Source organism: Dama dama, chromosome 22 (genome assembly GCF_033118175.1).
Source record: "Dama dama isolate Ldn47 chromosome 22, ASM3311817v1, whole genome shotgun sequence".
In the NCBI taxonomy this organism is placed as follows: domain Eukaryota; kingdom Metazoa; phylum Chordata; class Mammalia; order Artiodactyla; family Cervidae; genus Dama; species Dama dama.
In genome coordinates this window covers 9,389,947-9,417,737 of record NC_083702.1, presented here as the reverse complement: position 1 = coordinate 9,417,737, position 27,791 = coordinate 9,389,947, and the positions used below count along the sequence as shown (strand labels likewise).

General features: G+C 55.2%; 1 protein-coding gene across 2 annotated transcripts; it reads left to right on the top strand.

The window, feature by feature from the left end:
- The first annotated feature begins 217 nt into the window (after positions 1-217).
- SYNGR1 (synaptogyrin 1) lies at positions 218-27,791 on the top strand. Of its 2 annotated transcripts, none has more exons than XM_061124514.1 (4): positions 218-357; positions 21,724-21,961; positions 23,341-23,486; positions 27,557-27,791. In XM_061124514.1, exons 1-4 carry the CDS (start codon positions 259-261, stop codon positions 27,776-27,778), a joined length of 705 nt encoding a protein of 234 aa, XP_060980497.1. In that variant the 5' UTR covers positions 218-258; the 3' UTR covers positions 27,779-27,791. The 2 variants fall into 2 exon arrangements, with proteins under 2 accessions (XP_060980497.1, XP_060980498.1); XM_061124515.1 differs by lacking the exon at positions 27,557-27,791 and adding an exon at positions 24,757-25,059.

The window sequence follows — 27,791 nt, the reverse complement described above, 5'->3', positions numbered from 1 at the left end:
CCCCCTCTACTTAGCAAAGAGGTCGCCACGCCGGCGACGAGCGCGCCCTCCGCCGGGACCGCAGCACCCGCGCCCCCGAGATCGAGGGAGCGCGCGGCCCACCCCCGCGCCCGCCCGGCGCCCTCCGCGCACAGCGCCCCCTCGCGGGAGCCCTCGGCCACGCCGGTGGCGCGAGCAGGGGAGGGGGCGGGGGCGCCGCGCACGCGCACGGGCCGGCGGCGCGCGCCGAACGGGGGGCACCGCGCGGGTGCAGCCACGATGGAAGGGGGTGCGTATGGAGCTGGCAAAGCCGGGGGCGCCTTCGACCCCTACACCCTGGTCCGGCAGCCTCACACCATCCTGCGCGTCGTGTCCTGGGTAAGGACGGCCGGGTGGCCCGGCCGGACTCGGGGTGGGGGGCCGGGGTGGGAGGTGCGGGCAAGGGCCGAGCGCCCGGACGGGCGCCAACTCCCCCGCGGGCCGCGGGGGACCCGGGCGCGGCCGCTGGTAGTGGGCCGTCTGGCAGGGGTCCTGGCGCTCTCTCCCGCTTCCTTCCCAAGCCCCCTGGACGGGGGTGCCCAGCGCTCGCTGAGGCTTCCTGCTCCCCCACCCCTGGCTTCCCGGTGACCCCACTTCTTACTCTCCCCCCCCCATCGCGGTGACCTCCAGGCCGCGACCAGGCACCTCACGGCTCGGGCTGCGTGCGGCCGCTTGGGCGGACTGGCGACCGTGGGGACCAAACCCTGGTTTCAGGTGGCTTTTTTTTTGAGGGGGGGTGTGTGTCTGTGAATCACCAGCTGGCCTTGTTTTTGAGAGTAGGGGGGTGAATCAGGGCGTGGATCGTCTCGCGGGGGTGCACGCGCGCTTGCCATGGACGTTCAAGGAGAGGGCAGGAAACTGGGTTTTTGTGGCTTCACCTGGACAGTGTGGAGCGACGCGGCGGGAGCCGGATTCCTGGCTTCCACCGCGAACTGCCTCCGCAGCGTGACCTTGGGCTGGAAGCCACCCGAGAAATGTTCATGGGAAACGAGTAGTTAAATTCCGAGGTGGGCAGCATCACCTCCTCTGGCTTGCCTCAGTTTCCCTATTTGTGGCGAGATGGGAGGAGCCTCCTTGAGAACTCCTTGGGCTGGGGTATTACCTGAATACAACCGGATGCCCGAGGAGGAGCGGGGTAGAAGGACCCCTGCCCACAGAGAAGGGCAGAGAGGCCCGATCTGGACCTCCAGCCTGGTGAGGGCCGAACACCCCAGTGCAGAGAGCTGAGTGGGGGGTCCCTGTTCAAACCTGGGGTCGAGGAGAGGATGGGACAGAGCCAGCACACAGGGAAGGGGGTCACAGGGGGTCCCCCCCAGGGAAAGGAGGTCTGCCCCTCTCTGGAGAGGGCTATCTGGGGCTCCCTCGGGTTGCCCAGGCCCACTCACTGGAGGGTCTTGCCTCTGCAGGCCTGGGGCCCCTGCCTGTGGGCCTAGGTTAGAAGTGCCCGGATTGGGGACCATGGGCAGGGGCCCTGCCAGCCACCCCAGGGGGCTACACCTAAAGCCAGCTGTGGCCAAGGCATGCTCAAGCTCCCTCACTTCCTGGATTTTCAGGGCCATATTAGCTTGCAATGGGTGGGACTGCTTGGGTATTTATCTCTGGCCTCCCAGAGGAAAAGGGAGCTATTTACCTTTGCTTTGTCTAAAAGCGTTCAACCCTCCCTCTGGTGCCACAGGAAGCGTCGTGGCCACATTTACACTCCAGGCTTCTCAAGTGCCCCCCAGATGGGGAACTCTCTGAGGGCAGGGAAGCCTGGTGCTGGCACATGGCCAGGCACCCCAGGGGTACATCTTGGAGGGTTTGTGGTGCTGAATTCATTCATCCGTGTCGTCTCCAGCTCCCCAGAGACCCTGGCAAATCCTCAGCAACAGTGCAGCTCTGGGGGACACCTGCCTGATCAGGTGGGCCGGCTCTGTGCTCTGCTTCCCTCACCTGGCCTCTGGGCTGCTGGCCTGGGTGGGTGAAGTCACCGGCTTTGTGAGGCGGTGTGGGCGTTTTGTCTGCCTGGGTCACTTCTGCTGGTGATGGCTTCATTTAGCGAAGCTTTATTGAGTCGGCTAGGCCCGGAGGGAAGGCGGCATGACTCAGACACAGCCCTTTAGTGCCAGGGAGCCTCCGGTCCTGCCGGGGAGTGAGCCAGGCACCCCCAGGCAGAGAGGCTGGGAGAGCTCAGGGAGGAATCAGAGAAGCTTCCTGGAGAAGGTGATGTCAAACTGGGCCTGGAAGGATGAGGAGGGCTGACAGGCGTGCACATTCAAGCGCAGGGAGGACCTTCCAAGCAGAAGAGAGAAAAAGTCACTGAGCACCTACTGTGTGCAGGATTGCCCACCTATTTCCCCCGGAAACACACTTGAGGCATCCGAGGTTCAGAGAGGCCCAGTGGCAAATGGAGAGGATTTGAACCCAAATCTTCCTGTTTCCAAAGCACAGTGCTTCCCTTGGATCAGGAAGCGTTTGGAATCCTGGGATCTCAGATTGGGACAGAATAAGGGTCATCTGGGTCCACCCCCCATCCAATACCCCAAAGGCCCCCACAACCTCCCAGTCCTGCTCCCTACCTTTGTGTGAGCGGAGGCGTCTGATACAGGCTGATTGACAGTTTAAAAAATGTACATAGGTTTTTCCCTGATCATTTAGAAGTAATACCTGCTGATAAACGGAGAACACAAGTCACTTGTGATGATTGTACAATGATATATATGTACTTAGCACCACTGATCTGTACACGTAAAAATGGTTAAGGTGGTTAATTTTATGTTATGTGTGTGTGCTCAGACATGTCCGACTCTTCGTGACCCCATGGGCTGCAGCGCACCATGGCTTCTCTGCCCGTAGGGTTTTCCAGGCAAGGTTACTGGAGTTGCCATTTTCTACTCCAATATTATATGTATCTTACCACAAAAAAAGGAAGAAAAAGCCCATGTGATCCCACCTCACAGGAAAGGCCTCTGTCTCCTTCCAGTCTTTCTCAAAGACACGTGGTGTCCTGAGACATTTTAACATGTTGGGGTCATGTCGTGGACACACGTGCTGACCTGCCCTTTGCCCTCCTGTTCCTTCTGCTCCCCACAGAGTCTGGCAGGTCTTAAGCTTCACCTTCGAGCTAATGGAATTTGAGCATCCATCACCGGTTTGCCCTCATTTGCCAGAACTTTCCTGGCTTCTACATGGGAAGTCCCATATCCTGGGAGCAGCCCTGTCCCAGACAGACAAGACGGCCGGTCACCCTGTCCAGAATTCCTGTGCCCCCCAGACCCTTCTCGCAGCCTTGGAGGGGCCCTAGTGTTGAGAGCACGTGGGCTCCTGATTTTGTAAAAATCTGTAAAAGAAAGATCTTTGTTATTTCTGTTATTTATTTGAAAGTGGGCCCCCAAAGCATGTAAGCTTCGGGGAGTCACCAAACCTGGACCTACCCTAGAATTTGAGCCCCCAGGCCCGCAGGACCCGCTGATCTCTTGACTGAGGCTTTCTCAACTCCTCTCCACCCCTGTTCGTCCTACACTCCCCTAGCCCGCCCCCTCCCGACAAGTGTGGTTGATTACTCACCTCTGGGATTGAGAAATTGACCCTGAGGGTTAAGGTACGGAGGGAGCTGATGAGTCCTCTGGTAGATTCCAACTTGGACCCTTTCTGATCTGGGCAAGGTGAAGTTCAGGTGGAGCAGGTAGAGCTCAGAGCTGCTTCCTCTGTGCTGGCTGGGGGAACAGGAGGTCTGGCGCCAGCCGTGGCTACCCCAAGTGCCTCTGTTTCCCCTTCAGAGGTGCCCGATCTGGCTCTGATCCTGCAGCCTGTCAGTGACCCCTTTCTTTGTCCAGAGCCAGGTGAGAACAGAGGAGTTTTAGCAGGGAGCTAGCTGATGGGCTGCTGTCTATGGGGTCGTACAGAGTCGGATACGACTGAAACGACTTAGCAGCAGCAGCAGCTGATTTCATGTGAAGGCCCTCCTTCTATTTGAAATTTACATCTTTACTTTTAAAGCATTGAAATGACCCATGGGAAAAAAAATATTGGCGCTGATGAATAAGAGGTTTTCTTTTTCATTCTGGATTAATGCTCTGTTTTGGCACAAATTAAACAATAAACTGTTTGAGGTATTGCTGTTTTCACAATTGATCTCTTAAGGGCTTTGGCTTATAACACTCAGGATGCTGTAAGTAGAGTGGGACATCTTTTCCCCCATGACAGAAGTAAGGGGCAGTCTGGAGGTGACTTGTCTGCTGGCTGGAGACAGAGACTGGGCCTGGGACTGTCAGAGCCCCAGTTTCAACCCAGCCCAGTTGGGTCCACATTCAGTGTACCGCCCGTGGCTTACCTGAGTTGCGGTGGCATTAAGGAGTGGTTTGAGGAAGCAGTTTTACACCCTCATTTTTATTAGATTCCCTCAATCACTGCAAGCAAACACTGAGTATAAAAGCTGAGTTGGCGGGATATCCCTGGAGGTCCAGTGGTTAAGACTTGATGCTTCCACTGCAGGGAGTGCAGATTCGATTCCTGGTTGGGGAACAGAGATCCTACATGCCATGGTCATGGCCAAAAAAAAGCTGAGTTTGCTTTGCGAAGGCAGCACCTTCAAAATGAGACCCCCTTGTCTCTATTCCCAACCATTTGCTCTCGCTGTCCTGCCTGGAAATTCTGGAGCCTGCAGTGGCAGTGGGTAAAACGGGTCCAGGGTGGTGACGGAGCCTGTGGCCAGCTCTGGCGTTCATTCACTCCACAAACACCAACCCCTGCTGGATGCCTGCCTGTGTGTCCCACCAGCGATCCTCCCCGTCCAGTGAGAACAGAATTGAATGGACCCGAACCATCCAGAAGGCTTGGAATGTAACAAGAAGGAGATCCAATGCAGAGTGGCTACCTCTGCCTGAGGGCATGACTCCTGAGCTGATCCTGATAAGAAGGTGGGGGAAGTGTACATTCCAGGTGGGAGGAACAGCAGGTCTGAGTGGGTTTCAGGAGCGATGCTGAGCTCTTGGGGACCCTGGGTGTGTGAGTGAGAGTGAGAAGTCGGTCCAGAGGCATGGGGGCAGGCAGGTGGGCAGCCCAGGGCAAGCCTTGGATGCCAGTTTCACAAGCTGAGCCTCATCTGAGAGCCATGGAGCGCCTCAGAGAGGGAGTTCAAGCTGAGAAAAGGAGGCGTGTTTTGGGAGCTTCCCTGCAGTGCCCGGTGGAGGTGTGACTTGGGGAGGGTGCTAGGGGAGGGAGGCCCAGCAGGAAATGTGTGGAATGGTCCAGCCTGTCCTCTCCCAGCACCAGGCAAGGCCCTGTCCCTTATGTAGGGAGCTGGGTCCAGTGCTCCTTTGGCATTTATCGCTGAAGGTCTTGAAATCTTCCTTGCCTGTGGCTGACCTGTGACTGGCTGGTCCCATCACTCTCAGGCCTAGGAGGGGGTCAGGAGAGGGCTGGTAGGTTTCTGCATGTGTCTTGGGCGTCTCGTGTCCTGGGATGGTTCAGGAGCTTGAGGAGTCTTGGGTTTGGCATCAACGCAGGGCCGCCAGAGGGGGACCTTGGAAGGTCCCAGCCTCATCAGTAGCATGGGATTGAGGTGCCCGGCCCCCAGGGAGTACGGTACTGACTTGGTTTGTGAAAATGGACGTATAAAGGGCCTGCCACCAATCCGCTCCTCTGGGCACGTGACATCCCTGTCCAGTGGGTTTCGTTCCCCCACCGCCACCCCCCACCACTTTGAGTGAGATTTCAGCCTGAACCTGACTTCCAGGACATGGCCGCTGCTTCCTGCTCTGGGGAGTCCCCAGCCACATGGGGAGTCCCACACGGCCACTCGTGCAGAGCTGTTAGGCGGGCCTGAGCCTGGGGAGAAAGAACGAAGCCTGGGGGAGGGAGAGCGGAGAGAAGGACAAGCCAGGAGGAGGGGGTGGGGAAGGGAGAGGGCAGATGGCAGAACTGGCACGGGAGCCGCTTTGGCACCTCCACCGGAAGAACCAGCTGTCCGGTGGGAGGGGAGGCCGGGCCGGGCGTCAGGAGTGCCTGGGGCCCAAGGCCTGAGGGTGTGTCCTGCACCCACTCCGACCGTGACGGGTGGTGTGACTTGAGTAACAGGTCAAGGTGTGGCCTCAGTTCCCCCATCTGTCAGATGGGAACAGGAGACTCAGGTTGGGCAGGTGAGTTCCCAGCCTTTCCACCCTCAAAGAACCCTCCTCTTGCTCCTAGTGCATTGCAGGTGGGGAACTTCGAGACTATAGTCAGTGTTTAAAGAAGTGATGGCAACCTCCCCACGCCCCCCCACCAATGCTTTGTGGGGGTCTGCAGAGTAGGCATGGCCCTAGGGACAGAACCGTGGGAGCTGGACAGTGTCAGCTGGAGCCGGCTGGGTGGCCCATGCCCTCCCTGTGTTTCTGGGGAAGCCCTCCCACCCAGGAGGGAATCATGCTCACGACCCCTCTGCTGGGGAAGATGGCATGGGAGAGGGGCACTGCGGGGAAGGGGTGGCCTTTTGGCTGGGACAGACCCAGGCTGTCAGGCCCAGGCTGTTTAGAAAGTGAGCATCCAGGAGCCCCAACCTTCCTGGGCTCCCCAAACAGCTCAGGGTCCAGGGGTCAAGAGGACATGGTCTGTTCCCCAGATCTCCGGCCCTCCTCTGAACACCCCCTGACCCCTTCCTTAAAATTGCAGGGTAACCTGGTCCCGCCCCGGCCCTGCTTCCCCCAGCACAGGCCGCCTTCTCTGTGGGGACTAATCTTTGCTTCGTGCCCTCCCTCCAGTTGAGCCTGGAGATGGGGCAGAGTCCTCCTGGCTCCTGAGGCTGCTTCCAGACCATTCTCCCCCAGCTTGGAATCTCAGGCCAGCTCTGGACCAGCCACTGCCCTCACTGTGGCCCAGCCACCGGTCACTTCCCCTGTTCCTCGAAAATGCAGAGACTCCGTGCGGCGCCTGCCCACCCCAGCAATGTCCTGCCTGCCTTCCTGGTCTCTGCAGCACCCCGCTTCTGTGACCCTTCTCTCCGGCTGGCCTCCTTCCTCTCTGCCTCAGCCACTCTCACTGGGCATACCCTGGTTCTGGCTGTCGTTCCTGGCGAGGACTCAGGTGTCCGCCCCTCCCCACCCCGCCCGTCTTTCCAGCTCTCTCCCTCGTCGTCCTTGACCCGGGACCCTCCCGCGGTGCCCTGGCCCTCACCCCATCCTGTGCCTCTCCAGCTCGGGCTCCCGGGTGGTCTCACCCACCTGCTCTGGGCTCCAGCCTTCCTGCGTCGCTGCTGCGCTCACCTGGCAGAGTCCTGCTGGCATCCACCCTCGGCCTCCGCACGCCCGCCCTCCCCCAGGCTCCCTCCTGTTTTGGCGGCCAGGCCAGCCTCACAGAGTCCACCGGATCCGCCCTGTCACCTGCTCAAGGACTTGCGTTCCCTCTCTTCCCCCTTCCCTCACTCCCTCCACTCTCGCCTCCATCCTGCACTCTGGCTCTCTCCCGTCAGCTTACAAACGTCTGTTCTTTCCACCCCCTTGCCCAGTCCTCTGGTTCTCCAAAAGGTTTGGCTGTGGTCGCCGTCCCCGCTGTTCCTGTCCGGCTTTCTCCGACACACGCGCCCCGTTCAGGCCCTTGCCCTCACACCTCCACCTTGTCAAGATCACCCGTGACCTTCACGTGGGCAGATCCCACGGCCGATCGTCATTAATGGCTCTCTCAGCCGCATCTGGCCCGCCGAGGGGTTCGTACATCCTCCCGATGGTTCCAGCAGCCGCGGGACTCTGGCCTCCTCTTTCATATGCCCGGTCTGTGCGAGGCTTACAGTCTAGCGGAGGGAAATGCGGCGGAGAAACCACCTAAGATCTGGAGGTGAGCACAAGACCTAGGGTGAGGGGACGAGGGGACACTCACTCAGGCCCGGGACTGACTGGAGCGATGGGGCCAGCCAGGCGGAGGGGAGCTGTTCCAGGCAGAAGGAATGGGAGGGGTGGAGGTCGAGGCCAAGAGGTACCACACAGTGATGTCAGATCTGGGGGACAGGGACCGTGTCTATCAGGTCACAGTCACATCCCCCAGTGCCAGACGGCCCCTGGCATCCCATTGGGGCTCACATGTGGGTGAATGAGGCTGGGAACTGCCCTGCCCCACTCTCCTTCCACCCACGTTCTCCATTCAAGTCTCCAGTCTTCAGGGTGAATGGGTCTCAGTTTCCCCATGTCTAAGGGGGCTCCCCGCCCCGCTGCGGTTATGCAGCCACAGGAAGGGGGAGACGGGACGCCTTCGGATCAGCAGGCTGAGTCTCAGTGCCTCAGGGACAGGGCCCCTGCCCAGCAAGGCCACTCCCACCCCCACTGGAGAGAGCACACACGGGAACAGCTTGCAGGAAGATTACAGCCTAATCTGCCGCAGGTCACTTCCAAGGCTGCAGAGGTGGTGGCCGGGCCAGGGAGGAGAGAAGGGGGCCTGCCCGCCCCGCCTCGGCCCCGCGGCTCTGCACAAGGCTCCTGAGGAAGCCAAGTGCCCGCCCGGTGCCCGTCACGCGCCGCTGTGCTGGCTTAGGCCCTTCCCCTCACATGACTCTGGGGGAGGCAGGGCCCACTTCCAGGAAGGGAGCCCCCGCAGCCTGACTCGTCCCTCAGATGCCTGGCTGCCCCTTTCTTCGTCCACCCTCCCCCTGGGGCCCGGGAGGCAGAGACTTCACAGGGACACTGGCAGGAGGGCGGTTCAGCTCTTGCTGAGGGAGAGGACTGGGCAGCCTGTTGTTAGGGAGTGAGCCCCCTGTGGTCAGGGGTGTGTAAGCCAAGGTGCTGAGGAGAGAATACTCTTTCAGCTCTGGTGCTGCCTGCAGCTCTGCCTATTGTTCAGGCTTGCTGTTCACTCCCAACCCTCCCTCTGGGTCTGAGGTAGAGACACACACCCCACAGCGGAACCGATATATGAGAAAAAAGTATATGTAATGATGTTATCAAGAAAATAAATGGGGTTATTGGCAAATATTGGAAGTCAGGTCTGGAGGGCTTCTCTGAGGAGGTGGCTTGCATTGAGATTTGGATATTGAGAAGGAACCAGCAGGAGCCAACTTGGAAAACCTTGGGGACTCTAGGCATCCCAGACAAAGGAAACAGCTGTGCAAAGGACCTGAGGCAGGAATGAGCTTAGGAGGGAGCAAGAGGACAATGGCAGGAAAGGAGGCTGAGCGGAAGGCAGGAACCCTAGGGGCTGTAGTGGGGACGGGGCTCTCACCATGGAGGTGTGGGATGCAGCAGGGCGTGATGTAATCTGACTTAGGTCTAAAGAGATCTTTTCAGCTGCGGTGAAGTGGATGGGGCAGGGGGGCAGGAGTGGTACACAGGGCCTGGGAAGCTGTTGTCATCGCCTGGCGACAGGGAACGGTGGCCTGGACTGTGTGGGGTGTGGAGGAAACAGAGTTGTCTGGGGACGGCTGAAGAATTAGGCCCAGGAGCCAGGTTGGATGGGGTTTGAGGACACGCCCACTCTGGGGTCTGAGCAGCTGAGTGGGGGTCGGTGTGCAGACGGATAAGGGGCTGGAGGTCGCTGGAGACTGGGAGAGACCAGAGATGAGACCAGAGGCCCAAGAAGGGGAGCCTTGGGAATCCATCTTAGGGACTGGACTTTTTGCTCAGCCCAGGAGGGACTGAAGGCTTTCCTGGTAGTTCGGTTGGTAAAGAATCCGCCTGCAATGCAGGAGACCCTGGTTCGATTGCTGGGTCCCGAAGATCCCCTGGAGGAGGGCGTGTCAGTCCACTCCAGTGTTCTTGCCTGGAGAATCCCCTGAACAGAGGAGCCTGGCGGACTAAGTCCGTAGGGTCACACAGAGTTGGACACGACAGAGCGACTAAGCAGAGCACCGGAGGGACTGATGAGAGTTGGGGGTGGTGAGTGCCCCCTGGCGGCCGTCTGGAGCTGGCTCGGAGGAGGCGGTCCTGGGTCAGGCAGCAACATTGCGGCCTGGGGGTGGACAGCAGCCCAGACCGCCAAGTGGAGAGCCAGCGAGCAGGTCAGCTGGCTGCCTTGCAGCGTGAGGCTGGGACCAGGGACTCCTCCCAGCCGCCCGGTTTGGGAGCAGACGTCCCTGTACAGGGTGAGGCAGAAGATGCCATCCAGAAATAGCAAGACTGGTGGGCAGTGTAGGCTCCTGACTTCATCTCTCCTTAGCTTATGGAGGAAGACTCAGCAGGTGCCCAAAGGTGTTTAAAGCCAGGCCTCTGGGAAGTTCCTGGCAAACAGCAGGGACCTCTGCCCCCACCTCCCCCCCCCACCCCGCCGCCGCTACCCCCACGTTTCCCCCGCCACCCCCACCCCCCACCCCCCACCAGCTGGGCCAACTCTCCTTGGAGCCCGAGTTAGCCTGGTGCCCGGCAGTGGTCCAGGCCCAGGCTGCCAGTTCCATGTACAGACGTGGAGGAAAGTGGGCCAGGCCCCTCCTGCACTGTGGGTGGAGACAGGCTCGGGACAGCAGCTGTCGCTCCTGGGGCTCACCTGCTCCCAGAGTTTGGGATCTGGAATTCACTTTTTCATGGGGAGGCAGCTGAAGGTTAAGGGTTGGCTCCCGTTCTGGAATGGGGCTGGCTGGGGGCGCTGGGCCTGGGAGACCTGGCACCACAATTAACCTGCTCCAGGTGGGCTGGCCATGGGCAGGTCAAAGTCTAGATAAGCTTCAACTTCCCTCTCTGTGAAATGGGCTAAGTAAACCTGCTCTGTGGGGGTGTTTTCTTGCTGTTTGTTTATTGACGTATAGTTGATTTACAACATTGTGTTAGTTTCTGGTGTATGGCAGAGTGATTCGGTTTTACATATATGTTTATGTATTTTTTCAGATTCTTTTCCATTATAGGTTATTACAAGATATTGAATATAGTTCCCTGTGCTATCCTGTAGAACTTGATCTATTTTATATACCGTGGTGTGCATCTCCTAATGTGTAGGGGGGTGTTTTTAGGTTTATTTTTTTCCTTAGAGGTTTTGATGGGGATTAAAGGAGATGATTTTTGTCACGCACTCCCAGTGGATGCAGGGCCCCTGTGGAGGCTGTGGGCTGGCTCAGGGTCTCAGCAGGGGACAAACCCATAGATGACTCCCAAGCAGTAGTAAGTGCAGGGTCAGATGAGGGAGGGTGACTAGGAAAGAGGGTGTCCCAGAGGGCGGCTGCAGGTTGCCGCCTCCCAGCAGGGTCTTGAAGGGTGCAAAGGAGTTCGTTCCTATCTGAAAGATGGAAAAGGTGGGGAAGTGCGTTCTGGGAGGTGGGAGCAGCTGGGGCAAAATGATCAAACAGCCTGTGACTTTGCCCACACTAACCCTCTGGGATGGCTGAATTGTGGGGTGGGAGAGGAAGAGATGTGAGGCCAGGCAGGGTCTGGCAGTTCTGGAGTCTCTGTCTCTATGTGTCTGAATCCAGGAGCCTGAGATGCTGAGGTTCCTGCCCATTTATTTTTCTGAGTTTGGCATAGCTCTGCTCTAAATGCCATCTGGAATCTGGGTTTTCTTTTTTTTTTAGACACAGGATTGGATTATAAAGATGGTGAAAAAAACCCAGCATCTTGGCCCAGTTTACTTTGATGCTTTTTTTTAAAAAACATTTTCTCTAGTGCAAGGGAAGGATGTTGTTTTTCCTGTGCCTGCCAGTAACCAGGGGCCCCCCGAGGCCCCCACCCTCATTTTCTCTTGTTTCTCAGCTGCTGGTTCTGCCTCCGCAGACTTGTCTCCATTCCCTGCAGTAGATCTGCTCGTTGGGGTGAGCGTCTCCCTCCCATGCCTTTGCGGCTGTGGCCGGCATCAAATTTCATTTGGGTTTCATTTCCGGTTCTCCAGTGGCTGCTCTGTGTACACTTTGCCGTCCCCGTAGATCCGGCCTCAGCAGGTCACCCCAGAGGCCGCCAGACACAGGGTACCAGCCTTGGATTCAGAGAGACCCGGGTTTGAGTCTGCATCCACCCCAACCAGCCATGTGACCTGGGCAGGCCCCCCCGCCAGATGCAGGTAGAATGAGAATAAGGACAGGGACCTCGCGGAGTCAAGAGTGTGTGCTTCAGTCCCATCGTGGGCCTGGAGGAGTCCCCGTTCCTCCTCCCTCTGACTGTGGAACAGAAACCTGAGGCTGGGGCCTGCTCTCGGCGGGGGCTGCCTCCCACCGTCCCCCACCCTGACCCTGCACATACTCCTGCTTGGGATTCATCTATGGGCCTGTCCCCCACTGAGACCCTGAGCAGCCCACTGAGTCGGCGGGGGCGGTGGGCGGGGGAGACTGTGGCTAAACAGAGGCGTTCACCTCGGCTCAGAAGCTCCATAGGGAGCATGGGCAGACTGCAGGGGCCTACTTGTGTGTTCTTAGCAGCACTTCTTACCTTCCTGGAGCCTCAGTTTCTCAACCAGCAGACTCTCAGCCTGGCCTGGGGAGGCTCCCAGTCCTGGCCCAGCCCTGCAGCTGGGGGACCTGGCATGACCCTCGACGCCCCCCTCCCCTCCCAGCAGCGGGCCTCAGTCTGCAGGTTCTGGTGACTTCCCCTCCACAGGACAGTCCCCTCCCACCCCTTCACCCCATCCCTTGACCCACACTAGCGCCCCCCCCCCCCCCCCCCCCGATCCCTCAGCTGGGTGCTGCGTGATCCCGCTTTTCCCCCTGCTTTTACCTTTGCCCCACAGTCTTTTCTCCACCTCGCCGGGGTGATTCTTTTAAAACCTAAGTCAGATCAAGTCACTCACCTCCTGAACTCCGCCTTTGCCTCGAATCCCTGGGTGACTTCCCCGTGCTCACTCCCTTCAGCCACACTCTGTGCTTCTTCAACCACGAGGCTCATTCCTGCCCCAGGGCCTTTGCACTTGTGGCTACTTCTCCACGGAACGTCTCTCCCGGATATCTCCATGGCCCTACATCCCTGCAGACAGGAGTCTGCTCAAAGGTCACTACATCAGCGACCCCCGTTCACCCAGTCTGTCTCTTCCTGTCCTGCCTGATGCTCCTTTAGGCTCCTTCTTGACGCAGTTCAGAAATCACTGCTCAGGGTTCCCTCCCTGATCGCTGCCACCTCCCTCCCATGGGTCATGGCCTACATTATCTACTCCGCTCGTTTAGGGTCAGTCTGGCACCTTTTGGATGCTCCAGGTCACAGGTCACTCCAGGTCACAGGCTGATCCCTGCATGCAGGACCTCACTCATTCCTCACAAAACGTCAGTGGTGTAGGTGCTGTTATCGCCCCACTCTGCAGACTTGGAAACTGAGACTCAGAGAGGTTAAGTCACCGGCCCGAGGTCACCCACTAGACAAGGGGCCAGGCACAGGTTCAGCATCCAGGCTAATATAACGCAGGCTCTTGCCCCCCTTGCTCTTGTCCCTCCAAAGCTGGTCAGCTCCCGATAGCTGTGTCTCCACGGAGGTGGTCATCCCTGGACACCCCCTCTCAGCCCAACGTGAGGCACCAGAAGCCTGTGACCTGTGATGAATCCCTGCCCGAGGCCGTGTCTGTGGAGAGGAGGGCAGGGAGCTCTGATGGACAGGCTGCTGGGAGCTGGCCCGAGGCCCCCTCCTTCCGCTCTGCCTGTGGCTCCTCCAGGCCCCTCGGAGGCTGTTTTGATCTTGCTTTGTCTCCTCTTGGGGACATGTCCTCTCCAGCACTTTCCTCTGGCTTCCCTGAGGACTCCCTGCTCCTCTCCCCCAAGAGGGCTTGTCTTAATGGTTCCTCCTCTGTGGTCCCCAAAGCCCAGACTTCCGCCCACCTGCTCCCCTCCCCCTACAACCTCATTGCAGCCTGCTTTGGGGAGGGGGGACCCACCCTTGCTCCAGCCCCCAGGGAGCATCTCTGTCAGGAAGTGTCCAGAGGGCTTCCTGGCGCTCTGCCTTTTCTCTCCAGGGCCTCTGGAGAAGGCAGTTAACCCTTATGAAGTCCTGGCCGTTCTGCTCTGGGTACTCGCTGATGTCATTTTCCCATCCGCCCTGGAGGGAAGGTTAATTTTTACAGAGGACCAAGCTGAGGCTCAGAGAGGTAAAGTCATTTGCTGGAGGCCACACAGCATGAGCAGCAGGCTTGGGATTTAAATCCATCCGGTCTGCGTGACTCCTCGTGTCTGAAGTCTCTCTCTAATCAAGAGGCTTTTAAGACCCTGCTTTGATTCCTGGGTTGGGAAGATCCGCTGGAGAAGGGATAGGCTACCCACTCCAGTGTTCTCCGGCTTCTCCTATGGCTCAGCTGGTAAGGAATCCGCCTGCAATGCAGGAGACCTGGGTTCGATCCTTGGGTTGGGAAGACCCCTGGTGAAGGGTATTCTGGCCTGGAGAATTCCATGGACTGTATAGTCTGTGGGGTCACAAAGAGTCAGACATGACTGAGCGACTTTCACTGTCTTTCCATTTTGCTGGATCAGTGGCGTCTAGTGACCGAATCTGAAGACAGGGCCTCAGATTCCCGACCTGGCGGTTTTCTGGTAGGAGTCTTAGACTGGTCTCGGTCACAGTCCAAGGGGCTGTGTGAGCAGTGGACCCTGGAGCTGTGCAGGGCATGGCCCAGGCAGCCGGCTGTCAGAGCCCGCCTTCACCCCGCGCTGGCGTCTGCCTCGCTCCTCTGGGCCGTGTCAGTAGCCCAGGGATCCGTCTGACGACTGCTTTGAAGCCAGGACTTCCTGCTTCTCCCCTCCTGTGACCCCGAACGCCAGACCTGCCACTCTGGCCCCACGGCCTGCTTTCCTGCTGATCCCCTGGGTCTCTGGAAATAAAGGGTCACCCCTCCGTTAGGGTCTGCCTCCTGAGGCCGAGCCAGCTCGGTCAGGTGGAAGAGCGCGTGGGGCTGAGATTGAGGAGAAGTGGGCTCAGATTCAGCCTGTGCTCCTGACAGTGGTGTCACCTTCTCTTTCGGAGCCTCGGTTTTCCTGCTGTGTCAGTTGGGGGCAGTAGGGATCGCCTTCACTGTTCCATGGGGTGATTGTGAATACCGGAGCCTGTGACTGGGCAGAGCTGTGAGCCCGGAGGCCTCCAGAGGCCTGGGGCTGTGGTGACATGTACATTCCCAAGTCAAGATTGGCAGACGTGTGGCTCACGGGCCGCCACTGCCCACTTCGGTGCCCATGACTGAACCAGGACACAGCCTGTCAATCCTTTCTTTTTTTTGAATTGCAGAAAAAAAATTCACATTACCCACAATAAGCCATTTCTAAGTATACAGTTCAGTGACATGTAGTGCATTCACAGTGTTGTACAACTGTCAGCTGTCTAGTTTCGAAACTTTTTCATTACCCCCATAAATACCCCCCATACCCATTAAGTAGTCACTCCCCATTCTCCACTTCCCCAGCCACTGGTGATCTCTAGTCTGTTTTCTATGTTTTGCCTATTATGGGTATAGTACATAAAAGAAATCATAATACTGACCTTTCATGTCTGGCTTCTTTTACTTCTTTCTTCATCAGTTTGAAGGTTCCTCCAGTTGTATCAGAACTCTGCCCCTTTTCGTGGCCGAATAATATCCCATTGTATGGATGTGCCACAACTTACTTCTCCATTCATCTGGTGGTGGATATTTGGGTCAGAATCTTTAACACACAGTGTCATGAACCAGTGATCTCCAAACTTTAGATCATGCACTCCTTTAGGAAAAAAATTTTGAGTCAGTCCTCCCATGAAGTGTGAATTTGAAACCCATGCACTTATGGTCAGTTAGTCTATGACAAAGGAGGCAAGAATATACAATGGAGAAAAAGTAGTCTCTTCAATAAGTGGTGCTGGGGAAACTGGACAGCTACATATAAATGAATGAAATCAGAGCATTCTTTCATACCATATACAAAAACAGACTCACAATAGGTTGAAGACCTAAATGTGAGGTAAAACCCATAGAGGAAAATATAAGCAGAACACTCTTTGACATAAATCCTAGCAATATTTTGGGGGGATGTATCTCCTAAAGCAAAGGAAATAAAAGCAAAAATAAACAAATGAGACCTAATTAAACTTGAAAGCTTTTGCACACCAAAGTGAAAGTCGCTCAGTCGTGTCCGACTCTTTGCGATCCCATGGACTATACAGTCCATGGAATTATACATGAAACAAAAAGACAGCTCCACTGAATGGGAGAAAATATTTGCAATTGATAAGGCTGATAAGGGGTTAATATCCAGCATATGTAAACAGCTCATACAACTCAACACACACACACACACAAAAAAAAAAACCCTGTAAAAAAAAAGAAACAAAAAACACTGATTAAAAAATGGGCAGAAGATCTGAATAGACATTTCCCCAAAGAGGACATGCAGATGGCCAACAGGCACATAAGAAGATGCTTAGCATCACTAATCACCAGGGAAATGCAAATCCAAACCACAATGAGATATCACCTCACATCAGTCAGAATACTTATCATCAAAAAGAATACAAATAGCAAGTGTTGATGAAGATGTGAAGAAAAGGGAATCCTCATACACCTTTGATGGGAATGTAAATTGGTGCAGCTACTGTGGAAAACAGTATGGAGGTGTCTCAAAAAACTAAAAACAGAACTACCGTGTGACCCAGCAGTTCCACTCCTGGACATATATCTGAGAAAAACAAAAACACTGACTTGAAAAGATGCATGCACCCCAATGTTCATAGCAGCATCATTTACATTTGCCAAGAAATGGAAGCAACCTGAGTGTCCATCAACAGATGAATGGATAGGAACTTCCCTGGTGGTCCAGTGGTTAATTCTGTACTCCCAGTGCAGGGGACCAGGGTTCAATCCTTGGTCATGGAACTGGAACTGGATCCCACATGCTGCACTAAGAGTTTGCATGCCACAATGAAGATCCCACATGCCACAACTAAGACCCCTATGCAGCCAAATAAATAAATAAAAAATAAATATTAAAAAAGAAAAACAGATGAATGGATAAAGAAGATGTGGTGTATATACAATGGAATACTCAGTTCAGTTCAGTCGCTCAGTTGTGTCTGACTCTTTGCGACCCCATGGATTACAGCACAACAGGCTTCCCTGTCCATCACCAACTCCTGGAGCTTGCTCAAACTCATGTCCATCAAGTCAGTGATGCCATCCAACCATCTCATCTCTGTCGTCCCCTTCTCATGCTGCCTTCAATCTTTCCCAGTATTGGAGTCTTTTCCGAGGAGTCAGTTCTTTGCATCAGGTGGCCAAAGTATTGGAGTTCAGCATCAGTCCTTCCAATGAATACTCAGGACTGATTTCCTTTACGATGGACTGGTTGGATCTTCTTGGTGTCCAAGGGACTCTCAAGAGTCTTCTCCAACATCACAGTTCAAAAGCATCAATTCTTTGGCGCTCAGTTTTCTTTACAGTCCAACTCTCACATCTGTACATGACTACTGGAAAAACCATAGGGCTTCCCTGGTAGCTCAGATGGTAAAGCGTCTGTCTACAATGCGGGAGACCTGGGTTCAATCCCTGGGTCGGGAAGATCCCCTGGAGAAGGAAATGGCAGCCCACTCCAGTATTCTTGCCTGGAAAATCCCATGGACTGAGGAGCCTGGTAGGCTACAGTCCATGGGGTCACAAAGAATCAGACACAACTGAGCGACTTCACTCACTGGAAAAACCATAGCTTTGACTACACAGACCTTTGTTAGCAAAGTAATGTCTCTGCTTTTTAATTTGCTGTCTAGGTTGGTCATAGCTTTTCTTCCAGGGAGCAAGCGTCTTTTAATTTCATGGCTGCAGTCACCATCTGCAGTGATTTTGGAGCCCGAAAAAATAAAGTCTCTCACTGTTTCCATTGTTTCCTTATCTATTTGCCATGAAGTGATGGGAGCAGATGCCATGATCTTAGTTTTCTGAATGTTGAGTTTTAGGCCAGCTTTTTCACTCTTCTCTTTCACTTTCATAAAGAGTTCTTTAGTTCTTCTTCCTTTTCTGCCATAAGGGTGGTGTCATCTGCATATCTGAGGTTATTGATATTTCTCCTGGCAATCTTGATGCGTTTTTGCTTCATCCAGCCTGGCATTTTGCATGATGTACTCTGCATATAAGTTAAATAAGCAGGGTGACAATATACAGCCTTGATGTACTCCTTTCCCAATTTGGAACCAGTCTGTTGTTCCATGTCCAGTTCTAATTGTTGCTTCTTGATCTGCATACAGATTTCTTAGGAGGCAGGTAAGGTGGTCTGGTATTCCTATCTCTTTAAGAATTTTCTGCAGTTTGTTGTGATCCACACAGTCAAAGGCTTTGGTGTAGTCAATAAAGCAGAAGTAGGTATTTTTCTGGAATTCTCTTGCTTTTTCGATGATCCAGCGGACGTTGGCAATTTGATCTCTGGTTCCTCTGCCTTTTCTAAATCCGTCTTGGAATGGAATACTACTCAGTCATAAAAAAGAAGGAAAATTTGTCATTTGCAGCAACATGAATAGCCTTGGAGGGTACTATGCTAAGTGAAATAAGTCAGACAGAGACAAATACTGTATATCAGTTGTATATGAAGTCTAAAAAGTCAACAAACTAGTAAATACAACAAAAAAGAAGCAGATTTACAGATACAGAGAATAAACTTGTGGTTACCAGCAGGGAGGGGCAATACGGGGGTTGGGGATTAAGAGGTACAAACTGTTATGTATAAAGTAAGCTACAAGGATTTACTGTACATCGTGGAGACTATAGCCAATATTTTATAATAACTATAAATCGAGTATAAGCTTTAAAAACTGAATCACAAGTATATATTATATACTTGTATAATATACAATTATACTTCAATAAAAATGTAGATTTGTTTTATATATATATTACTACTATACTGATGTATCTAGTACGTTATAAAATCCATGTGTAGACATCTTAAAGATACAACTAAAAAATGATGCTTCTCATATTTTTTCTCACACCTGCCATGGCGTCTCTACCCATCCAAGGTGTTAGCTAAGGGCAAAAAGGTATCTGGTTCACAGTGAAATTATAGTTCCTTATTGTGGAAAAACTGGCAGGCAAAGTGGGAAATGGGCAATTAAAATCCTTTGCATTAAAATGAATAACCAACAAAGACTGGATAGCACAGGAGCTCTGGTATGTGACCGCCTGGATGGGAGGGGAGTTTGGGAGAGGGTGGATACCTGTGTACGTGTGGCCAAGTCCCTCTGCCGTCCGCCTGAAACTGTTACAACCTTGTTAACACAACCTCGTTAATCAGCTATGTGCTCAGGCGTGTCTGACTCTTTGCAACCCCATGGACTGTACCCTGCCAGGCTCCTCTGTCCATGGGATTCTCCAGGCAAGAATACTGGAGTGGGTTGCCATTTCCTACTCTAGAGGATCTTCACAACCCAGGGATCAAACCTACATCTCCTGTGTCTCCTACGTCTCTCTGCATCACAGGCAGATTCTTTACCCAGTGAACCATCGGGGAAGCCCCTAATCAGCTGTACTTCAATATGAAATGAAGTTAAAAAAAAAAAAAGTCCTATACAGCTGCACCTCAAGCTCACTGCGGCCACATCTGAGGCTCTGTCTTCCTGTCTGTGTGTTTGTCCATTGACTGTGGGTGGGCCTCTTCATCCTCAGAGTTTCAGGGGAGGTGAGAGGCAGGAGGAAGAAGCTTGGAGTTCAGAATCAGGTCGCTGGGTTTGAAGCCAGCTCTGCCACGTCCCAGCTGTGTGACTCTGGGCACATAAACTAACACCACCTTCCCTGTCTCATCTGCAAAACACCAGTGATACTGACTGTGTTCGTTAGCTGCTGCTGCATCACAGTGAAAGGTTGTTGCTGAACCATGAAAAGACGCCGGGGTTCTTGGCCTCCGGAGGAGAAGAATTCAGTCCGGGGCCAGAGATGAGACTTGATTGCTCAGAGCTTTGTGTAACTAGAGCTCCAAGCATCCTTACCTTGTCCTGAAGAATCCTGGACGAGCCCCCAAGATGAAAGGTTGTTGCTGAACCATTCAAAGACGCCGAGATTCTTGGCCTCCGGAGGAGAAGAATTCAATCCAGGGCCAGAGACGAGGCTTGATTGCTCAGAGCTTTTGTGTAATAAAGTTTTATTAAAGTATAAAGGAGATAGAGAAAGCTTCTGACATAGGCATCAGAAGAAGGCAGAAAGAGTACACCCTTGCTAGTGTTAGCCATGGAGTTATGTACTCTCTAATTAGTTATTACAGTGAATCAAAAGAATGTCCGGAGGTTGTAAAGACCTACTAGACCTACTCCCATAATTTACACCTTAAGATAACAAGATTAGCCAGAAGGTTTTTTCCAGAGACTGTCCTCAAGCAGGATACATTATTGTTATATAATCCTAAGGAATGTAGAGGAACAAAAAAAGTTTGTCCTTTCTTCCTCCTTGAGAATTCCAGACCCCTCTCTTCTTGGGGACCCCTGGACTTCTTATCGGTCTGCCTAGGAATTGACTGTCTCAACAGCACACCCCCAAATGTAATGACTTAAAACAAGCAATGTTCGGGGACTTCCCTGGTGGTCCAGTGGTTAAGACTCCGCCTTCCAATGCAGAGGACGCTGGTTCAGTCTCTGGTTAGGAAACTGAGATCCCACATGCAGTGCAACCATTAGGCCTGCCCACCAAAACTAGAGAGAAGCCTGCACGCGGTAACCAAGATCCTGCATGCCGCAACTAAGACTTGATGCAGCCAAATAAATCAAGCACATGTAAACAACAACAACAACAAAAGTGCTTGTACCCTCACAGTTTCCGTGACCAGGAACCTGCGTAGTGAGGTGCCACTGCCTCGCACATCGTGGTGTTGGCCAGGGCTGTGGTCTCATCTGAAGGCTGAGGGTAGCTCTGTCGTCACGCTCACTTACACGGTGCTGGCAGGACTGACTCCTTGTGGGCTGAGTTCCCTGTTGGCTATTGCCTGGAGACCTCCCTCAGTTCCACGTCCGTGTGTTTCTCCATAAGCAGCTCAAAACCTGGCAGCCACTTCCCTCAGAGCGGGCAAGGAGGGGCCGGAGAGGATGAGCTTGACCGAGGCTGGGTCTTTGTAATCTCCTCACACAAGTGACATCCCGTCTCTTCTTGCCATACTCTGTTCTGTTTAGAAGCAACTCGCTAGGCTCAGCCCGCAGTCTAGGAGAAGGAGATAGCACAAGGATGTAGATACCAGGAGGTAGGGTCAGGAGGGACCACCCCCTGCTGGCGGTCAACTCAGCTGAAATAGACCTGGCTCGGAGGTTGTTGGGGGCGTTAAAGGAGGTAACATCTGTTACACTTGGGGTCCTGCAGGTTGCCCTGTAATTGATAGGGTTGTAACTGGTGTATTTGTTCATTTGTCATTCTTTCTGCTTGTCAGCGCCTGGGCATCAGGGAAGGATGGGACCAAGGACAGGGCCTGAGATCCCAGAACACCCTGTTGTTCCACAGAACCCATGATGGCGCTGGCTCATGCCAGAATCAGCCAGGGGCTTGTGGGCTTGGCAGTTCACCACCTGGAAGGTTGAGACGGCTTCTTCTGGGAGGCCGGGTCCAGTCCTAGAGGAACCTTGGTGTCAGGGCCCAGGAATGCCTCTTAGCACCTGGCTGGAAGGCGGGTGGGGCCACATCGATTCTGATGGGGGGGATCCTCAGTGCCTCCAGCTGAAGAAGGAAGTGATTGACCCCACCTGTGCTGTGTGACCTCAAGCAAGTTTCCCTCCCTCTCTGGGCCTCCCCCTCTGACCTGCCTGCCTCACCCCAGCCCTGTGACTGTTTGGGGTGAAGAGGGCTCACAGAGGGGCAGGCAGCCGGCGTGGGTTGGTAGCCCTCCCCCACCCCCCCGGGCTGGTCCTTGGGGGGGCCTCCCCGGGTCTCACGGCCACCCCCGCCCCTCCCCTGTCACTGCAGGTCTTCTCCATTGTGGTGTTCGGCTCCATCGTGAATGAGGGCTACCTCAACAGCCCCTCGGAAAGCGAGGAGTTCTGCATCTACAACCGCAACCCCAACGCCTGCGGCTATGGCGTGACCGTGGGCGTGCTCGCCTTCCTCACCTGCCTGCTCTACCTGGCCCTGGACGTGTACTTCCCCCAGATAAGCAGCGTCAAGGACCGGAAGAAGGCCGTCCTGTCCGACATCGGCGTCTCGGGTGAGCCCCACCCTGGTGGGCACTGCACCCCCCCTCCCCCCACCAGCAGCACAGAGTCTGCAGGGGGCTGTCCCGGCTGTGGTCCTGCTCAGCCTCACACACACCTGGGAGGTGGCTGCCACTCTTCTGCCCATTTTCCAGATGGGGAAACTGAGGTGCGGACACTTGTAAAGGGACAGATTTGGGGTCACAAAGCTGGCAGCAGGGTCGTGTAGGACCAGGGCGTGGCCCGAGACCCCAAGACAGCCCACAGCTCACGGCAGAGTAGGAACACAATGTCCAGAGGGGTTTCCTCTGCTTTCACTGGCCTCCTCTGGCCCCTCTCCCTGGTGGAGCCCCTTGAGAACTAAGCCGGGTGATGGCCAAAGGCCCTGCACACAGTAGATGCCCTGGGAGGGTCAGGACTGGAGCTGGGGGGCGGCCCTTGCCCTTCAGAAGCAGCTTTGGCAGAGGTACCCTGGCCTCTGTCCCCGTGAGTCCGAGAGACTGATAGGAGGAAGCCGGGCTCGGTGTCCCTGGCCTGGGGCTCTCAGGTCTCTGTCTGGGGTCCCTCCAGCCGCTTCCAGGGCTCTCAGGATGTGTCTGGTCTGCAGGCAGTGAGGCCTGGGGCCTCTCAGACTTGAAGGTACAAATATGCCGCGAGTGGTTCTCAAACTGTGCTCCACAGAGCCCCAGGGTTCCTTGGCAGTGCCTCTGGGAAGGGCTGGGCACTAGGCGCCACCCCTTGGGCACACACGCTCTTCATCCAGGGCAGCTCTGGACTTCTCTAGGTAGACTGTGGGCATCCAGAGAAGAACTTGTCCCCACAAGCCTCCCACTCCTAAAACTCCCAGACCTGGGCTCTCTAAGGAACCCTCAGTCACCTCAAGGTTCCGTGGGACTGCAAACAGACGTGTCCCTTCGTCCTCCCCGGTCCAGTTCTCTGGGAGGCTGCAGCCAGGTTGTGGGGGTTGTTTCAGGTGGCCGCCCCTCACAGAAGAGCTGCAGGCCTCAGGCTGGACCACGGGTCAGTCAGGGATTCAGCCGGGAAGCCTGTGCTGGCTGATTAGAGCAGCGCAGCCCAGGCTCACTGACTTTTCTCTGTCTCTCCGTCTCCCCCTCCCTCCCTCTCTCCCCGCCCGCCCCTCTCTGCCTCTGCTCCGGTCCTGGCCGCCTCCTTCCCTGGGTCTCTCTCTCTCCTGCTCCGGGTGTGGCCGGCCTCTCTGTTCCTGCCTGTGCCTTCCGCCCTGCTCCCTGTGCTCTGACCCCCCCCACCTCCTCTCCCTCTGTGGGTGGGGAGCGTGGGAGACACACCCTCGAACCTCCCCCGTTCCTCGGTTTCCCTTCTCCTCCCCCCGCCCTCCCCCGATGTGGGCTGCCTGGCCCTGCGCCCACCCCAGCCTTCTGGGCCTTCCTCTGGTTCGTGGCCTTCTGCTTCCTGGCCAACCAGTGGCAGGTCTCTGAGCCCAAGGACAACCCGCTGAACGAGGGGACAGACGCGGCCCGGGCCGCCATCGCCTTCTCCTTCTTCTCCATCTTCACGTGGGTGAGTACACCGTCCAGCCAGCCCACACCAGCCCGCCCCAGCCGGGACCCAGCCAGGGTCTCTGTGCTGCTTCCCGCCTCAATGCACACGGCGGGGCTGCTCCCTGAGGAGGGAGACCGCTGCCTTTTGCCAGCCAGGATGGTCGGGGGTGATGGCAGACCCTGGCTCTGGTGCAGGGCACTCTTCCTGTGGGAACGGATTCCCCTCCTAACCACTCTGGTCATTGGGAGGTAGTTATTTACTGTTCCCTTTTACAGACGAGAAGGCTGAGGCCTCGATGGGAAGATAAGGCTTTGAGATTCAAGGCTGAGAAGGAGCAGAGACTGAGTGTCAGGAGTCCTGGGTTGAATCTTGGGGTTTCCCCTAGTGTTCTGGGCCTCTGTCTTCCTGTCTGTAAAATGGGGAGATTGGGTTTGCAGTGGGATGGGTCACAAACACAGGTGCCCATCTGGCAGGCAGAATGAGAGAAGGAGTGCGTGGACCGGGCGGCAGGTGAACAACATCCTGAAAGGGCACCCTCTACCTGGCCCCTGCTGAGCAGGACTAGGGACCCACAGAGGCCAGGGCTTCTGGTTTTCCCAGGGAGGCCAGGAATCTGAACTTCTCTGTGGATTCTGATCTTTTGTGTGTTAAAAACCCATATATATATTTGACCTCCACATACATATGTAGGTCAAAAAAGGCATGTCTCTGGGCCCCCCTGGCCAGAGGTCACCCCTTTGTGGACTTTGGATCTGGTGGTCTCCAGCACCAGGCAGCATGACAGTGTGACTGGCTCCTCCTTCCCACTGGTTCCATGTCCTCTCAACATTTTTTTTTTCTCCCATCTCCCTTCTGCAGATGTCTAGGGTCATATGGGCTCTGTTCCCCTGTCCCAAGGGGTCTCCCTTCCCCTCCCACAACCCCCTCCCGTCCATGCCTTTGAGCTGTCCTCGGCCTTCTTCAAGGAGAAGCCCTCCGGCACTGTATATAGGCACCAGCGCTGGCCACTCCTGTGAGACCGTGCTGCAGCCAGCCTCCCCTGTCCCCCTCCTGCGCCCATCCTGGCCAAATTTCTTCCTCTTTTTGTGGACACCTAGACATCCATTTTCCCCTGGGGCGGGGCTTGCAGAGGAGGAGTGAGTGATTGGTCACCGGGACTTCCAGGGGCGGAGTCTGAATGGCTGACTGACAGGTGCTGACCGGCGCCCTGAAGCCAGCCTCCCTGATGGCGCCTCTGCCTGCCCCCTTCTTCTTCCCCGCCGGCCTCACCCCTGCTCTCTCCTGGCAGAGCCTGACCGCAGCCTTGGCCGTGCGGAGATTCAAGGACCTTACCTTCCAGGAGGAATACAACACGCTGTTTCCCGCCTCGGCACAGCCGTAGGCCTGCACAGCTTCCAGAAGCAGGAAGCCCTAAGTATATGCCCAGTGGCAAGGCTGAAGGGCGGCCCACTGCCTGGACCAGCCGAGATGCCAGGGCGTGCAGGGTAGTGGAAGGCTGGCTAGCGGGGCCAGTTAAGGCTCACCACTTCCTCATCACCTCCTTTGTTGATTCTTCATGTGTCTGTTCATTCAGTAAACATTTATTGAGCAACTGTTCTGTGCCTAGTGATGAATCAGAGGTGGTTCCTGGCCCCGGGAGCCCACAGGCTGGGGATGGGAAGAGAGACAAACCAAAATCTCTCTCAAACGCGCTGCCACAGGCCGGAGGTGGCTCCCTAAGAGCTGCCAGGGTGCCGAGCTGTGGGCTGAGAGCCCCTCCTACAGCTGCAATGTGAAGGCCGATTTTACAGTCCCCGTGGAGGCTGGCTGCCGAGAGGGGCCTGGCCCGGCGCAGCAGAGGACTCTTGGTCCGGCTCTACTCTTGTGTGCTGTGGGACCCTGGGCAGAGCCACACACCACTCTGTGCCTCAGTCTACCTCCCTGGACTGAGGAGTGGTCATGAACCAACCTCTCAGCGCTGTTGTGCAGATGAAACGAAGGTTGGCACAGGGCTTGGCACAGAGATGCTCAATAAATGTCAGTTCTTCTGTTCATTCATTCATTCTCTTCAAGGAGTCAGGGACACCTTCATAACCTCTCCTTTGGGAGTGATTCCTGTGTGGTGAATCCCTGATCTTCCAAAGGACCCTGGTCTCCAGTCCTACACAGGTTCCCTCCCCGGGGCCCTCGGCTGCCCTGGAACACAGACTGGCCCCTGGGGCAAAGCCCTGCGCAGTGGAGATGCCGCAGAGAGTGCGCCTGCTCTGAAGAAGCAGAGCCAGGTGGACCACTAGGTCCCTGGGCTCTGAGCGGAACTCCCAGCCTCACCTCTGCACCCAGGCCCAGCAGGGGCCCACACCCCCTCCACAGCTCCTGTCTGTGGCTCTTTGAACTGGATGGCTCAGAGAAGCCTTGACTCAGCGGGGATGAAGAAGTGACCACAGAGGTAGCGCTAGCTGCCTGTAGCCAGAGCCCCGCCCAGGAAGGATCTGCAGAGGTCATCGGCTCCAGCCCTCTGCCTCTGTGCAGGACAGCAGTGGAGCCAGGGAGCTCGGGAGGACCATGTCTGCAGAAATTCCTCTCAGGAACTCATTCATCCATTCCCTTTGTGCTCTTGTGGACTCGCTGATGGCTCAAGGGTGCTAAGACGTGGCCTCTACCCTGGGTGGGGGAGGGGCTTTCCACCTCCCTTCCCCAGGCTCTTGCATCTGAGCGCCCTGTAGCCAGGACCTCATACCAACATCGTGGAAAGTATAAGAGGGCCACTGCTGATTTCCTCAGCCTACCCCCTGAGGCCTGGTCTGCCTTTCCCGGGCCCCTGGCACTTCTGCCTCTGCCTCTCACCTGCTGGCCCTCTCAGGTTCCTGGCTGAATTAGTGCCTTGTCAGCAGGCCGATCAAAAGGAAGGAGATGGGGAGGGCCCTGGCCTAAAGGGGCAGGACCTCTATGTTCAGATCTGGGTTCTGGCACTGACTCTGCCATGAGGCCCCCCTTTTCTAGGCCTCAGTCTTCCTGGCCCCCAAACAGAAGTATGTAGAACATAAGCATTTTCCCATCACAGGCAGATGACCTGGGTTGGAAAGACCTCTGGAGAAGGCTTTCAGCATAAACCTGTAAACATTGTCTTTTAATGACAGATTTAATTTATTCCCTAGCTTGGTGTGATCAGTTTCATTGTCTTTAATGATAATGTAATTGCCTTTACTTAAAAAGGGTTTCCCATCTATGCGTATATGCTATAGACAAGTCTTTCCCAACTAAGTTCTATGTAAAAAGGACTTCAGTAGTCAGATAAGTGGTTGCTTGCTTGGGGATCCCAGCATACATGAAACATTCAAAGTTCTGATGACTCCTGTGGTCCTCTGTTTAACTCAGTTTCCCAAACTTATTTGATTAAGCATTTCAGTTAGAATTAGATTCAGCAGCAAATGACAGAAATCACAAATGCAATGGTCTAAAAAAAAGTGTTAAGTCTGGAAAGACAGTCCAGGGCTGGCATAAGTGACTCCAGAAGTCTTTAGTGACTGAGGCCTCTTCCATCCCTACAGTTTGGCTCATGGACCTAATGGTCCAATATGGCAGCTAGAGCACCAGCTCTCACATCTGCATTCCAGTCATCAAGTCAAAGGGTGAGACAGGGAACTTGGGGCTGACCCATTGGCTATAGCTTAGTCATATGGCTATGCCTAGCTGCAAGAGGGACCAAATAACTTTTAGGAGAGGCCAACATTTCTCTGTCCCACCAAGAAATTTTTTTCTCCATCCCATCTAACATCCTAAGAACATAGTTGGAGAAGAATATTATGGGGCTTAGGCCATTTTAACACTCCAGAGTGGATACTCTAGAATTTTTTTTGACCCTCATTAGCCTTTGGCTTTAGGGTCATCAGGCAGGTGATCTCCAAAGTTCTTACTGGCTGGACAGTGTAGTTCTGGGTTGGCTTGTGAGGACAGCTTTCCTCTGACCCCTTCAAGCGTGTTTTGAGGATATTTAACCCTCTACTGTCTGTGTCCTGTGGACTAACCTCTACTAACCCAGTGCTCTTGTCTGTCTCTCCCCTAACCGCCCCCTCCCGCCTGTCCTTGTCCCTGCCAACCCCCATCCCCAGGCGGGCCAGGCTGTGCTGGCCTTCCAGAGGTACCAGATTGGCGCCGACTCGGCCCTCTTCTCCCAGGACTACATGGACCCCAGCCAGGACTCCAGCATGCCTTACGCCCCCTACGTGGAGCCCAGCACCGGGCCAGAGCCCACGAGCATGGGCGGCACCTACCAGCAGCCGGCCAGCGCCTTCGAGCCCGAGCCCCAGGGCTACCAGTCGCAGGGCTACTGAGCCACAGGGACCA

Coding starts and splice junctions, on each gene's coding strand:
- SYNGR1 (XM_061124514.1), top strand. CDS start 259: ATGGAAGGGGGTGCGTATGGAGCTGGCAAAGCCGGGGGCGCCTTCGAC. Junction 358..21,723: donor TCCTGCGCGTCGTGTCCTGG/GTAAGGACGGCC, acceptor CTGTCACTGCAG/GTCTTCTCCATTGTGGTGTT. Junction 21,962..23,340: donor GTCCGACATCGGCGTCTCGG/GTGAGCCCCACC, acceptor CGCCCACCCCAG/CCTTCTGGGCCTTCCTCTGG.